The sequence below is a fragment of the Marmota monax genome, unplaced genomic scaffold, assembly GCF_021218885.2.
Source record: "Marmota monax isolate L192 unplaced genomic scaffold, Marmota_monax_Labrador192_F-V1.1 WCK01_AAM20220418_F8-fsc00005, whole genome shotgun sequence".
In the NCBI taxonomy this organism is placed as follows: Eukaryota; Metazoa; Chordata; class Mammalia; order Rodentia; family Sciuridae; genus Marmota; species Marmota monax.
This window is the reverse complement of record NW_026692254.1, coordinates 32,198,367-32,210,810: the sequence shown is the minus strand read 5'-3', so window position 1 is coordinate 32,210,810 and position 12,444 is coordinate 32,198,367. Positions and strand designations below refer to the sequence as shown.

The following is a 12,444-nucleotide window of genomic DNA, read 5'->3' as shown; positions in this document are numbered from 1 at the left end:
TGTTTTTAAGTTCCAAGACAAATTCCTTCCATTGTAATTGCACAAAATCTTCATACTTATGTGAGTTGGGATTGTTACTAAGTTGTATTTCCTTTGTAAATTCTTTTCACCAGTGGTGTACATTTTTTAAAAAAATCTGTATTTCATGGATACTTCATGTGTATGACAACAGATTGTCTTCATTAACTTTGAGATGACTGACTCTTAGCGGGGGTTGGTGGTATGAGCCTATTGTTTCAGATACTCAGATGGCTGAAGTGAGGATTGCTTGAGTTCATGAGTTCAAGACCAACCAGGACAATATAGCAAGATCATTATACCATCTCAACAAAACAAAACAATGTAGTTAGTAATGATCAGTTGTATAATACTGTACCTATAGTCAATGATATTGTATTGTAACACTTAAAACCTTGTTAAAAGGATAATTTCATGGCAAGGGTTTTACCAGAATGAAGTAAAATAATTTTTTTAGAAAGGATACAGGAAAAAGGAGAATGAAACAATATCTGAAACAGTTAAAGTTTATATCACTGTTACTCTCTATTGTCAAAACCAGAGATGACCCCTTTATGATTCTAGCATGTGTTAAGCTTCTGTAGGTACAAGATTTGGGGTAGTCTCCAGGTCATTTGCAAGAATTTTGGAGGAGTTGTTTCAGTCTGGATCAGAGAGAGAAATCCCTGATGCTTGTGGAGTCTGAGCTATCTCCTAACACTAGGCTCTGCAAGAGGCATGAACTGCTACCTCTGTCATGAAAGGGGAACATTAAAGATCTGGACCCTAAGTGTATGACCTTCTGAAAGTCCCAGGGCTCAAGGTCCACACTACTATAGACATTTCTTTGATATTTTATCCAATGAATGATCATATGATTAGAATCATATGATTCTTGGATATCACCTTATGGTATGCAAAAGAACTAAATTTACCTGAACTTTATTTTTGCAGTACTGAAGATTGGACCCAGGGATGCTCTACCACTGATATACATCCCCAGCCCTTTTTAAAATTTTTTTGTGCTCTGGAACAGGGTCTTGCTAAGTGGCTTAGGGCCTCACTAAATTGCTGAGGCTGGCTTTGAACTTGTGATCCTCCTGCCTCAGCCTCCACAGTTACGGGGGTTACAGGAATGCATCACCATGCCCAGCTTTACTTGCTCTTTAAAGGAAAAGGCTTCATTGTTTACAAATCCCAACCTGTGGGATCTTTGGATGGCATATGAAATGCTGTATAGGTCTCTCTTCTTTTGATTGCTGTGACGACTATTCAAATTCTTTCTCTCTGCCTTTTATAGATTTGATACCTACAGATCCAAGAAAGAGAGTGAACGTCTGGTCCAGTATTTGAATGCAGTGCCCGATGGCAGGATCCTTTCTGTTGCAGTGAATGATGAAGGGTCTCGAAACCTGGATGACATGGCCCGGAAGGCGATGACCAAACTGGGCAGCAAACATTTCCTACACCTGGGATTCAGGTACTTCCCATCACTTCCACCTCCTCCAAACACCAGAACACTGAAGCACCCCCATCCCACCAAGAATTAACCTTTCCTTTCTTGTGCTCTCAGGGATACACCACACAATCCACCTTGGAGGATTCAGGGACATTGTCCATCTGCACTGGACATATTCAGGGATTGTTCTTAAGGGGAACCTGGTTTTTCTTACAAGCATAGTCCACTGTAAAAATACAAAAGTCTTTGATTTTCATGAACTCATTCATTCAGTCAGCCACTTACAAAATATTAGAATGTCTACTGAGCATAAGAGCCATGCCTTGGTGGTGCAGTTGACTTTCATTTTCCCTTTCTTTAGCAAAAGATTCATATTTTACCTTGGGGATTGGCAGACAGTTTTTAGAGATTATGCAAAGTATCTCTGCCCAGCCAAACACCCAAGGAAAAGGGGTTATCTGTCCCAGGGTTATTTGGAGACTGCAGTGCTCCACCCTCTAGCTCCTCAGATCTAGGGTGAAATCAGGGGTGGGCCAGAATCTTTTCTTCTCAGAGCTCAGCAATTTTTCTAGCTGGACAGAGATTCCCTGGGCAAGGGAGGGGTGCTCCAGGTTCCAGGGTGCATTGTCTAACAGCCCTGGGGCTGCTCCTTCTGGAAGGGAAACTCAAGCAGGAAACTCATGTAGCCAAAGATGACAGTGATTCTTGGCGCTGTGAGACTCCTTTGTTAGCAAACACTACACGCATTTCCATTCCATTGTTTTATAAACCAAGAGGACAATTTATTAATTTATAGTAGGAAATAGAACCAAAAATGGCTGGTTACTTAGCAGAGCCTCAGCATAAGATTCTAATGGCTCAGGGCCCAAGGTCTGGCATTGGGTGGCCTGGATTGAAGTCTGGGTTGCACCTCCTATGAGGTGTGACTACAGGAAAGTGACTCATTCATCTTCTCTTTGCATGGTTCCTCTGTAAAATGGGATATCTCAGGAATTCTTAGAAGACTTGCTGGGAGAAGTACATGTGATAATATTAACAAAATATTTGCCCGGTATAGAATAAGCACTTGATAAATGTAAGCTACTATTCTGACCTTAGAAACAGAAACCATGGGAAGGATGAGTCCTGCCATGTTTTATCATGTCCAGTCACATGGGCAAAGGAGACAGGAAAGCAAGAATTACATATATACCCCTCATTTGTATGAACACATACTTTTAGTGATAAGATCAAAGCATTTAAAATCAGTAGAAGCACTGAGACTTGGACCCTTCCTTTGTTCGCTAATTTAGGAAATGGTTATTGAACAGAAACTGGTGGGAGGCAGTAGGTTAGACCAGGTGTGCTAAGCTCTGAAGAGAAGGCAGAGGTGAATGGGAAATGGTGATAGGGCTTGAGAACAAGAGGATAGAGAAGTTAGTTCAGTGCAGATTTACAGGTAAGAGGAGGCCAAGCAGGTGCCCCACAGGCAAACTAACAGCTAGAGAGGCTCTTCCAAAGAAGTGGAGGAGTCCAGGCCGCTGCACTGTATGTGAGCTAGTGAGGGCTGAGGAAAAAAGGTAGGGGAAGGCACAGAAGGATCTTTGGCTCTGTGATAAGGAGCTTGGTTTTTGTCCCAAATGCAATGGGAGCCATTGAAAGATTGAAGCAAAAGGGTGGATGTAGTTGAACCCTCAACCTCAATTAAACAACATTGAATAATGACTTACTTTCCAAGATAAGCAATCCAAACACAAATAACAAAAGCTATTCAACACCTAAATCTATTGCTATGTCATAGTAAGGGAGAGGCTACTGTAGGAGGAGAAATTTCTTTCCTCTTACCTTTCTAAAATCTTGGTGGAGCCCCTTAAAAAAAACTGGTTAACAAGAGAACAGCATACAAATGTCTTTCATATAATAAATTTTACATTTCCTTCTAAAGGAAATGAAGACCAGAAGAAACAGTTCAACTGGAGTGTTTTTATGCTAGGTTTGATGAAGAGTCCAGGAAACTGAGATAAGACAAAGGTTATCAGCTCAGAGTAGAGAACCAAGGGGAAGCTGAGCAAGGTCTTTCTATTAGGATTCTTCTTGGCGTTCCTCTGCTTTATAGATGAGGATGCTCCTTTCTTCAGGCATATGGAGGGCACCCCTCACACAGAGGTTTGTCACCTGCTATAGGGGGGAAGGGCAGGAAAAGTCAGGGAGTCATTCCTGCCATTTCTCAATTTCTTCACCTTAATGTTGAACATGCCAAGGTGCCATATTTTGGGGGCAACTTATCCTAAAAAGTCTTCCAAACCCCATCACTACATTAGGCATGATGGTGAACACAAAAATGGGTAAGAAAACCTCCCTGCTTCTACAGTGCTTGTTTTTGTGGAGGAGAGATAGCGTACAATTTCCCCAAATCATAAACCTTCTTTTTCTCCTTTCCCTTCCCATTACGAGTAAGAGACATTTGGTCCCTCTCCAAGTCCCAAAATGTGTGGCCAGGGTGGTCAGTCACATTAGCCTGTGGCATTTTCCTCGAGCTCAATTCTTAGGGGAGATGAATATGAGAGAAATAGCCTTCCTCTCTTGGATCACGCTTCCTAAGCGAACCACAGCACTTGCTTCAGGATGTAATTGAGCTTGGCGGGTGGGACGGTTGGTCTGTTGGCCTGTTTGTTGATTTGTGATTCATACCCATCTACTGCCAGCAGGGAGTTGAAGAGACTCACAACAAGCAGACACTGGCCTAGCCAGGCATTGAGGAAGTTCAGGCAATTGCTTATAAAGAAAGACTCCTGTTTCCCTGGAAGAGGGAAGCCCCTCAGCAACAGGGAGGGAGGCTCTGACACTTGGGGCTGTTTCTGTTCTGCTCCCAATTCTGGAGAAGTTTATTTTTTGTGTGTTTTTGTTTCAGACACCCTTGGAGTTTTCTCACTGTGAAAGGAAATCCCTCTTCTTCAGTTGAAGACCATATTGAATATCATGGTAATAAGTGGTTGGCGAGAGGACTAGTACCCTCTTGTGTCTCTCTGACCAAGAGGCTTTGGTTCTTTCTGAAGGACTCACTTCCCTCAGAGCATGGCTGACTATCTGCCAACACCTTGTTGAGTGTCCAGCCACTTGACTGTGTTACATGGAAGTGACAAAGGCCTGTGTTGATTGAAGTTCAACCATAATGTTTTTTATTTTCTAAGATGTCATCATTGGCTTATGATAGAACATAGACATGGCGTAGAAAACAAAAGAACTGGGATGGAACCAGCAGGGGTAATATTTTGAGCTAAAAAGACCTGTGGGTCGTCTCCAACACAAATGCTCGTCTCTCTGCCCGGTGAAGGTTGTGGGAGATGCTATGGTTCTAACCCCTGGGGCAGTGCAGGGAGCTCAGATCAGGAAAAATAATTGGGCTTCAAAATCTGAATTTGTGGAAATGCTACAAATGAATTTTCAAAACTGAAACAAAAGAATGAATAATGACCTTCTTTCCAAGTGAAAGAAATGGCCTGATTAAGGAAAAAAAATTTTTTTTCTTAAATTGTTCAAGATTTATGGAACAGAGGTTTTCTGTGCCATAGAGCTCCAACCTTCTGAATCCAGGCATCTGTTTGGTTGCTAAAGCATCTGATCTCTCTGACAGGACACCGTGGCTCTGCTGCTGCCCGGGTTTTCAAACTGTTCAAGACGGAACATGGGGAATATTTCAATGTTTCTTCATCCAGTGAGTGGGTTCAAGGTGAGGAGTTTGAGACAGCCTGGTAAAGCTTAACACTGGATCAATGGCCAGGAGTCGTTGTGTGTAGAACAAGGTATTTTCTCTTAGGAAGTCCATAGGAACACATGGTAGAGTCGACTAAAAATTTGTAACTTAACGGTCAATCACCCAAAATAATGTTTTCCCACTGGTTAAGATTTGTATTCCATCTCAACAGGGGTCCATTTTGTTTAGTTTGTTTCATGGAATATTTTTCTTATGTCAGGGGATGGTGTTGACTAGGAATTATGAACCTAAAAATGAACTTGGCTTTCAAATAGTTCATACAGCTGGGTATGGTGGTTTATGCTTATAATACCAGCAGTGGCTCAAGAGGCTGTCAGGAGGATTATAGGTTCAAAGCCAGCCTCAGCAACTTGGTGAGGCTTAGTTAGACCCTGTTTCAAAATAAAAAAATAAAAAGGGGTGGGGATATGGTTAAGCACCCTTGGGTTCAACCCCTTATGCCAAACAAAAACAAAAAACTCTAAGTGGCCCATACACAGGGGCTACAGAAAGTAGCAATCCTGGTGGATGCTTGGATGATGGGTTTACAGATGGATTTTATTTCTCCCTTTATGTTTATTTGCTTTTGCAGTAACAAGAAATATGTATTACCTTTATAAAAAAGAAAGTCAGTAAGCAGTGTTTTTAATTAAAAGATGAGAGAGTCAGGAGAGTTGGCAGATAGTTTAGGAGCCCCCTTCCCCCAGTCTAGCTCAACTATGGACAGATGGCCCTCAATTCCTATTGTGCCAGGAGTGCTTAGGACCACACTGAATGTGACTGGCCTCATGAACAACTTTCTGACTGATCCTGTCTTCACTTTCTGCCTAGATGTGGAGTGGACTGAGTGGTTTGACCATGATAAAGTATCTCAGACTAAAGGTGGAGAGAAAATTTCAGACCTCCATGTTGCTTACCCTGGAAAAATCTGCAACCGTCCCATTGATATACAGGTACAAAACTCCTAATCAAGGAAGGCTTTATTTTTAAGAAGTCTCTATAGATCATAAACTTGGGGCAGTGTGACTGTCATGGTCCTATGAGGTAGGTAAGCCAGAGAGTATTATTTCTACCTTAAATATTAAAAACAAGGCTCATTACCTGTCCAAAAGCTAGTACTACCAAACTCCCAAGTCCTGCTTCTGAGTCTCTTCCCCTCCTTAACTCTTTTTTAACTGTGTGAAATGCCTTTCAAGGCATGGACTTCGGTACCCAGTTCACTTCTTTACTGGTTTCCTTTGGGCCCTTGACTGCATGGAATGCTGCTAGGATTTGGGGTGCAAGCTGAGCCCAGCCCAGAGAATAAATATACCCACAGCCACAGCCATATTCCCCATTGAGTTAAATAAAAGCCAACATCCAAAGAATGAGCACGGTTCGCTTAGGATCTTCCCTTGGAGTTTATTCTATCTAAAGGAGATCTTGACCTTTCCTGTTGGCTCCATCAATATATTATTAAGTCAGTTCACAGGGCTTTCAGTTCACTAGCTAGACAAGTGGGACATTGGGCTCTATGGACATCAGGAGAGGCAGGAAACACAGGCAAAGTAAATGGGGTTCATTAGAGGCCATTTAAATGTTCAATATAAATTAATTAGAAGTCATTTGAGAAAGGCTACCACCACCCATTTTATTCTCTTTCAAGTCAATAAAAATACAGTAGGCCTTTTAAATCTATGGGTTCCACATATGTTAATTCAACCTGCTACAGATACAAAAAAATTAGGAAAAAAATTGTGTCTGTATTAAACATGTAAAGGACTTTCTTTCTTGTCATTATTTATTAAATGATGGAGTATAACAACTATTTACACAGCATTTACCTGGCATTAGGCATTAAAAGTAATCTTGAGATGATTTAAAGTCTATGGGAAGATATACATAGGTTAAGTTCAAACACTATATCATTTATATAAGGTAGCTAAGTATGGGCAAGTTTTTGTATCCACTAAGATTTGGCACCAATTCCCTCTAGATACCTGGGACAGCTGAAAGTGACCAATATTTGTACAACATTTTCTCCCAGATCATTCAACCAGGTCTTCTCACTGTGATTCCCCACTCCCCATGTATGTCTGGGTATAACTTTGGCTCTCTGCCTTGCACTGGAGGAGGGACCACTTATCCAGGGGAGACATTCTGTTCTGACTTAGCAAAGGCCAGGGAAACCTTTCTAATTATTTGGCTGAGGTGCCCCCCTTCCCGTGGCTCCAATGTTATTGAGAAGGATTTACTCAGATTAGGTTGAAAGTAACAGACTCTTCTTGAGTCCAACAGAATCAAAAAGCTCCCAATTCCCCTAAAGCACATACCTCCCAGATTTAATTGTAATTTTCTTTTGCATCCTTGAACATTACAGCTTTAATTCTGAAATAGCCATAATCTTATCTCTTGGGTTCACTTGACCACAGGAAGTCTATTCCTTTACCAGCCTCCCCTCTCCAAATAGTTCTGGAAATCCTCAAAGAATGCTTTTCGGTCTACAAATCCCTCCTGATTTTGGCTCTGCCAGCCGTCTGGCTACAGACCTTGTTAATTGAAAAACTATTTCTCTGTGCCAGGAAAATAGCTTTCCCAAAACATTTCCCATTTTACCATCTACTCTGTTCCCAGCATGATATAGGCCCTTCCCTCAGTGTCCCAAAGCACAGTTAAATCTAGGCTAAAAGCTCACTGGGCAATCCCTTCCATGGGGTCCCACCTTACAGTATATCAACACCTTGCGCAGCCATAGCACACAGCCCAGCCTCCTTCAACAAAAGGGGATACACTTGACAATGAATCCAAGTTTATGTTATCAACAGCTTGAAGTCCAGAGAAGAACAAAAGACCCAATGACAGTTGTTTCCCTCACCAAGAGGCTTGGTCACCCTTCCTACAATGGGCATTCTTTAAAATATTTTGTTAAGTGTTGTAGCACCCATTATTCCAAAACTCCCAATTCCAGAATAGGATCTTGTTTTTTCTTGGCAAAACCAAGGCCGGTTGAGTTGTTCAATTAAAAACCTAAGAGTCGGGGCTGGGGATGTGGCTCACCTGGCATGCGTGCAACCCGGGTTCGATCCTCAGCACCACATACAAACAAAGATGTTGTGCCCGCCGAAAACTAAAAAATAAATATTAAAAAAATTCTCTCCTCTCTCTCTCTCTCTCTCTCTCTCTCTCTCTCTCTCTGTGTGTGTGTGTGTCTCTGTCTCTCACTCTCTCTTTAAAAAAAAGAAAAAAAAAAAAAAACCTAAGAGTCACATATCTCCAAAGGTGAACCTCTTGAGTGTTTACTCTGCAATTACATGACCTTAAGAGTGAGTGTCACCTTAAACTTTGTGCCAGGTGACTTGCTCACAGTCCTAGCCATACATATCAGTGTAGTTATTTAATTTAGTGCCTCAGTTTCCTCACATGCAGTAGTGAGGATAATCATTCCCTCATGGGATTGCTTTGTGAATTTAATGCAACAATAAATGAAGTACCTGAATCATTGTAAGTGTCCTGTGCATACATTTAATATTATTTTAATTGTTAATTATAATAATTATTACTTAAGAGCATAAATAACAATTAAATTATATCTACTAAACCCAGCCATGGTGGCACAAACTTATAATCCCATTGACTCAGGAGGCTAAGGCAGGAGAATCACAAGTTCAAGGCCCTTTGAAAGTTGGGCAATTTTGCAAGACCCTGTCTCAAAATAAAAAGTAAAAGGAAATGGGGATACAATTCAGCGGTTGAGCACCCCTGGGTTCAATTGCCAGTAGCCCCACCCCCAAAACAAATTTATCCAGAGCAAAGATTCTTTTCACTGAATGGTGATAGATTCCTTCTTATTCTTATCTGATACTAAGGTCATTTCTTAGGTTAAAAAAAGGAACAACAAAAACAAAACCCTAGCAGAATTGAGTAAATGTTCTCTTGAAATTATTGTTGGACTTTGTGCCTTGAAAAAAAATGACCAGCTGTGTTGCATGATGTTCTCAAGCCCAGTCCTTAATATTATGGGGTCATCTGAAGGAGGCTCAGAAAACTGATCAGGTCAGAGGAGTTGGGCTTGACAGATGACCTTGAGCTCTGAATTTGCTGAGTTTAGCCATTTCCTCTAGAAGAACCAGTTTATACCCCTGTCTCTCTGGCTGCCACAGAGACCACCCAGATGATGGGGATGTTGGGGATGATTACAATGAGAGTGTGACTTATAGGCAAGGGCTGAATTTTAGCTGTGAATTTTAATTGTGCACATCTATGTAACTCTACATTCCAAGCCAAGGACAACAGATCTCTTAGGTTCAAAACGTTTCCTAAAAAGTTTTTTAGTTTTTGAGGTTGACTTTATTTTCGCTCCCTATTTCTCCATCCCTGGTCCTTTTGGTTTCTGGGCCAGAGACTCTGACAGCTGCAGCCCTTGCCTTAAATTGCATGTCTCTGAATGACAGTCACAGTCTTAATGCAGACACACCCTAGCTTTGGGATGAGCCCCAGCTGACAGGGATTGTGCCCTACTCTGAACCCACTCTTTAAATTCTCCACCAGGCCTGTAGCTTCTGGTGTGTCAGTCTCGCCCACTGCAACTCCACTCTTGCTGGGCCCTGGGCTGGATGCTGGGGGCAGGAAGATGGGCAAAAATCAGCTCCTTGCTTCCCAGACCCTGAGGCAGTGGGAGGAAGAGGTATGCATGTGAGGGCAGGAGTAGGAGGAGCTTAGAAGCCCCATTTGTTTGGCTCTGTCACTTGCTGGCTTTGTAATCCTGGACAGGTTACTCAGTCTCTCTGCATGTCATTTTCCTTATCTGCAAAATGAACAACAACCTCATGGTTTTGCTGTGAGGTAAAATGAGGTATACGTGAATACTTAGCTCCTTATCTGCTACAGTGGTTCTCAAACTTCATTGCCTATTGATCTGGGAAGCTTTTAAAAGCCCATATGCCTGATGATTGTGTCTGCTGCATTGAGGATAGAGCCTGCATGTAAGGATTTTTAAGACTTCCCACTCCCATATGCCGGGTACAGTGGCGTACACCTTTAATCCCAGTGATTCGGGAGGCTAAGGCTGGAGTATCACAAGTTTGAGGCCAACCTGGACAACTTAAAAAAACCCTGTTGCAAAATAAAAAATAAAAAGGACTGGGGATGTAACTCAGTGGTATAATCCCCCTGGGTTCAATTCTCCATGTGATAGGGCATACCGTGTGGGCACCAGTGGATTGAACCTAGTGAGTACTCAGGAAATAAAAATCCACGCCTTGCATGGTGCTGCTGCTGATTGTACGTGTTGTAAGAAGAAGCTGACCCAGGTTCTGAGAGCCTGCTTATTGTAGATGCTCTATAAAATGTTCACCAATAAAGAGCAATTAACTAAGTCACTACTTTGGGTTTCTAGTACTGTAGGACCCTAGGCATTTATCCATTCAGAGACATCATGGTGTCTTAAAACTCATGTGGATAATTGTCAGGATAATAATCTCAGGCCACTATAAATTGTTTTGCAGCAGGGACAATTTTAGACTTGCAAGTATATGCTGAGAACATTAATCATCACCCTTCTTTACAAAAAAAAAAAAAAATGATTTTGCTCTGTAATTTCCCTGCCATTCCCAGGCCACTACAATGGATGGAGTTAACCTCAGCATTGAGGTTGTCTACAAAAAAGGCCAGGATTATAGGTTTGCTTGCTATGATCAGGGCCGAGCCTGCCAGAGCTACCGTGTGCGGTTCCTCTGTGGGAAGCCTGGTAAGTAGCTCCCTATTTCCTTTTTTGGGGACAGAAATGCAACCCAGCCTTGTTCCTTGAGCCAGCAGTTCTGCATGGTGAATTTAGATGCCTAGATCAGCTGCCTCTGGGTATCACAGTGACACAGTGCTCTTGTTATACACCTGATGCAGAGTGCTTTTATGACCCAGGAGAAATGAGAGGGTCCTCAGAGTTGGCAGCAGACAGCAGAGCCTCACCCTACCCATAACCCTTTCTGCATGGGCCTGGTCCACAAACATACAGGGTGCAAATGGACAAAGCAAATTCCCTGCAGCCCTCCCCTGAAGAGATGTGTAGATTGTTGCCTATTTGGGTGCCATTATTTTAAGCCCAGTTCCCAAGGTGCTTGTTAGAAGTGATTGGCAATGGCCAGTTTGTCCTGGGAGGTGCTTGGTCTTCTGCAGAAGGTAGTCATTAAGGATATGACTTCTGTAGGGGAGAGACAGCTACTGTAAACAATAGTTGAGAGGAGCTATATTTGTTTTACATCTTGAGCAAAGTGGGTGTGGTGAGGTGGCCACATTTAACTCTAGCTAAGAAGTTAGTGGAAAATTCCCCTGCCCAGAGCTAATGAATGGTTCTTTTCTGGTCGAGGTTTTATTGACTTCAAAAACCTGTACCAAAACTGGGATGGAGTCAGCCTGGTGATTTGGGTTTTGGATAGGCAAACCTGGCATTTACTTATATAGGGAGAGAAAGGGAACAGATGGACAGCCAAAAGTTTGCTGAGAGCAAAGGGTTGTAGCTCATCTTTCCTGTTTTGGGTTACAGTGAGGCCCAAACTCACAGTCACCATCGACACCAATGTGAACAGCACCATCCTGAACTTGGAGGACGATGTGCGGTCATGGAAACCTGGAGACACCCTGGTTGTTGCCAGTACTGATTACTCCATGTACCAGGCAGAAGAGTTCCAGGTGCTTCCCTGCAAAACCTGTACCGCCAACCAGGTCAAAGTGGCAGGTAGGCTTTCATGTACCCTTCCTAGGCTTAAGCCTGAACATTGTCAGGCTTAAAGTCAATAGATATCACAACAAATCTGTATTGGTCAGTTATAACCATAATAATGCTTCACAACAACAACAACAACAACAACAACAAAATCTTAGAATCTCATTATAAGCATTTATTTCTTATTCATGCATCTGTAGGTAGTCCAGGTATGTTAGTCAGCTTTCTGTTACCATAAAAAACCTGAAATATGGACTGAGGATATAGCTCAATTGGTAGAGTGCTTCCTTACATGCACAAAGCCCTGACTGAGTTCAATCCCTAGCACCACAAAAGAAAAAGAAAAAAAATACCTGAAATAAACCAACTTATAAACAGGGTAATTCTATATGGCTCATAGTTTTTTTTTTAATTATTTTTTCTTTGTAGACATACACGGCAGTAGAGTATATTTTGACATATTATACATACATGGAATATAACTTATTCTAATTAGGATCCCATTCTTGTGGTTGTACATGATGCAGAGTTACACTGGTCGAGTATTCATATATAAAT

At 42.0% G+C, this 12,444-nt stretch overlaps 1 protein-coding gene across 3 annotated transcripts in view; it reads left to right on the top strand.

The window, feature by feature from the left end:
- Cemip (cell migration inducing hyaluronidase 1) overlaps positions 1 to 12,444 on the top strand; it is a 169,188-nt gene that overhangs the window by 96,985 nt on the left and 59,759 nt on the right. For all 3 annotated transcript variants that reach the window (XM_046438539.2, XM_046438531.2, XM_058577597.1), the window contains 6 exons: positions 1,298 to 1,477; positions 4,347 to 4,417; positions 5,070 to 5,165; positions 6,021 to 6,142; positions 10,782 to 10,914; positions 11,707 to 11,898. In XM_046438539.2, the coding sequence (XP_046294495.1) occupies positions 1,298 to 1,477; positions 4,347 to 4,417; positions 5,070 to 5,165; positions 6,021 to 6,142; positions 10,782 to 10,914; positions 11,707 to 11,898 (794 nt within the window). The remainder of the gene's footprint in view (positions 1 to 1,297; positions 1,478 to 4,346; positions 4,418 to 5,069; positions 5,166 to 6,020; positions 6,143 to 10,781; positions 10,915 to 11,706; positions 11,899 to 12,444) is intronic.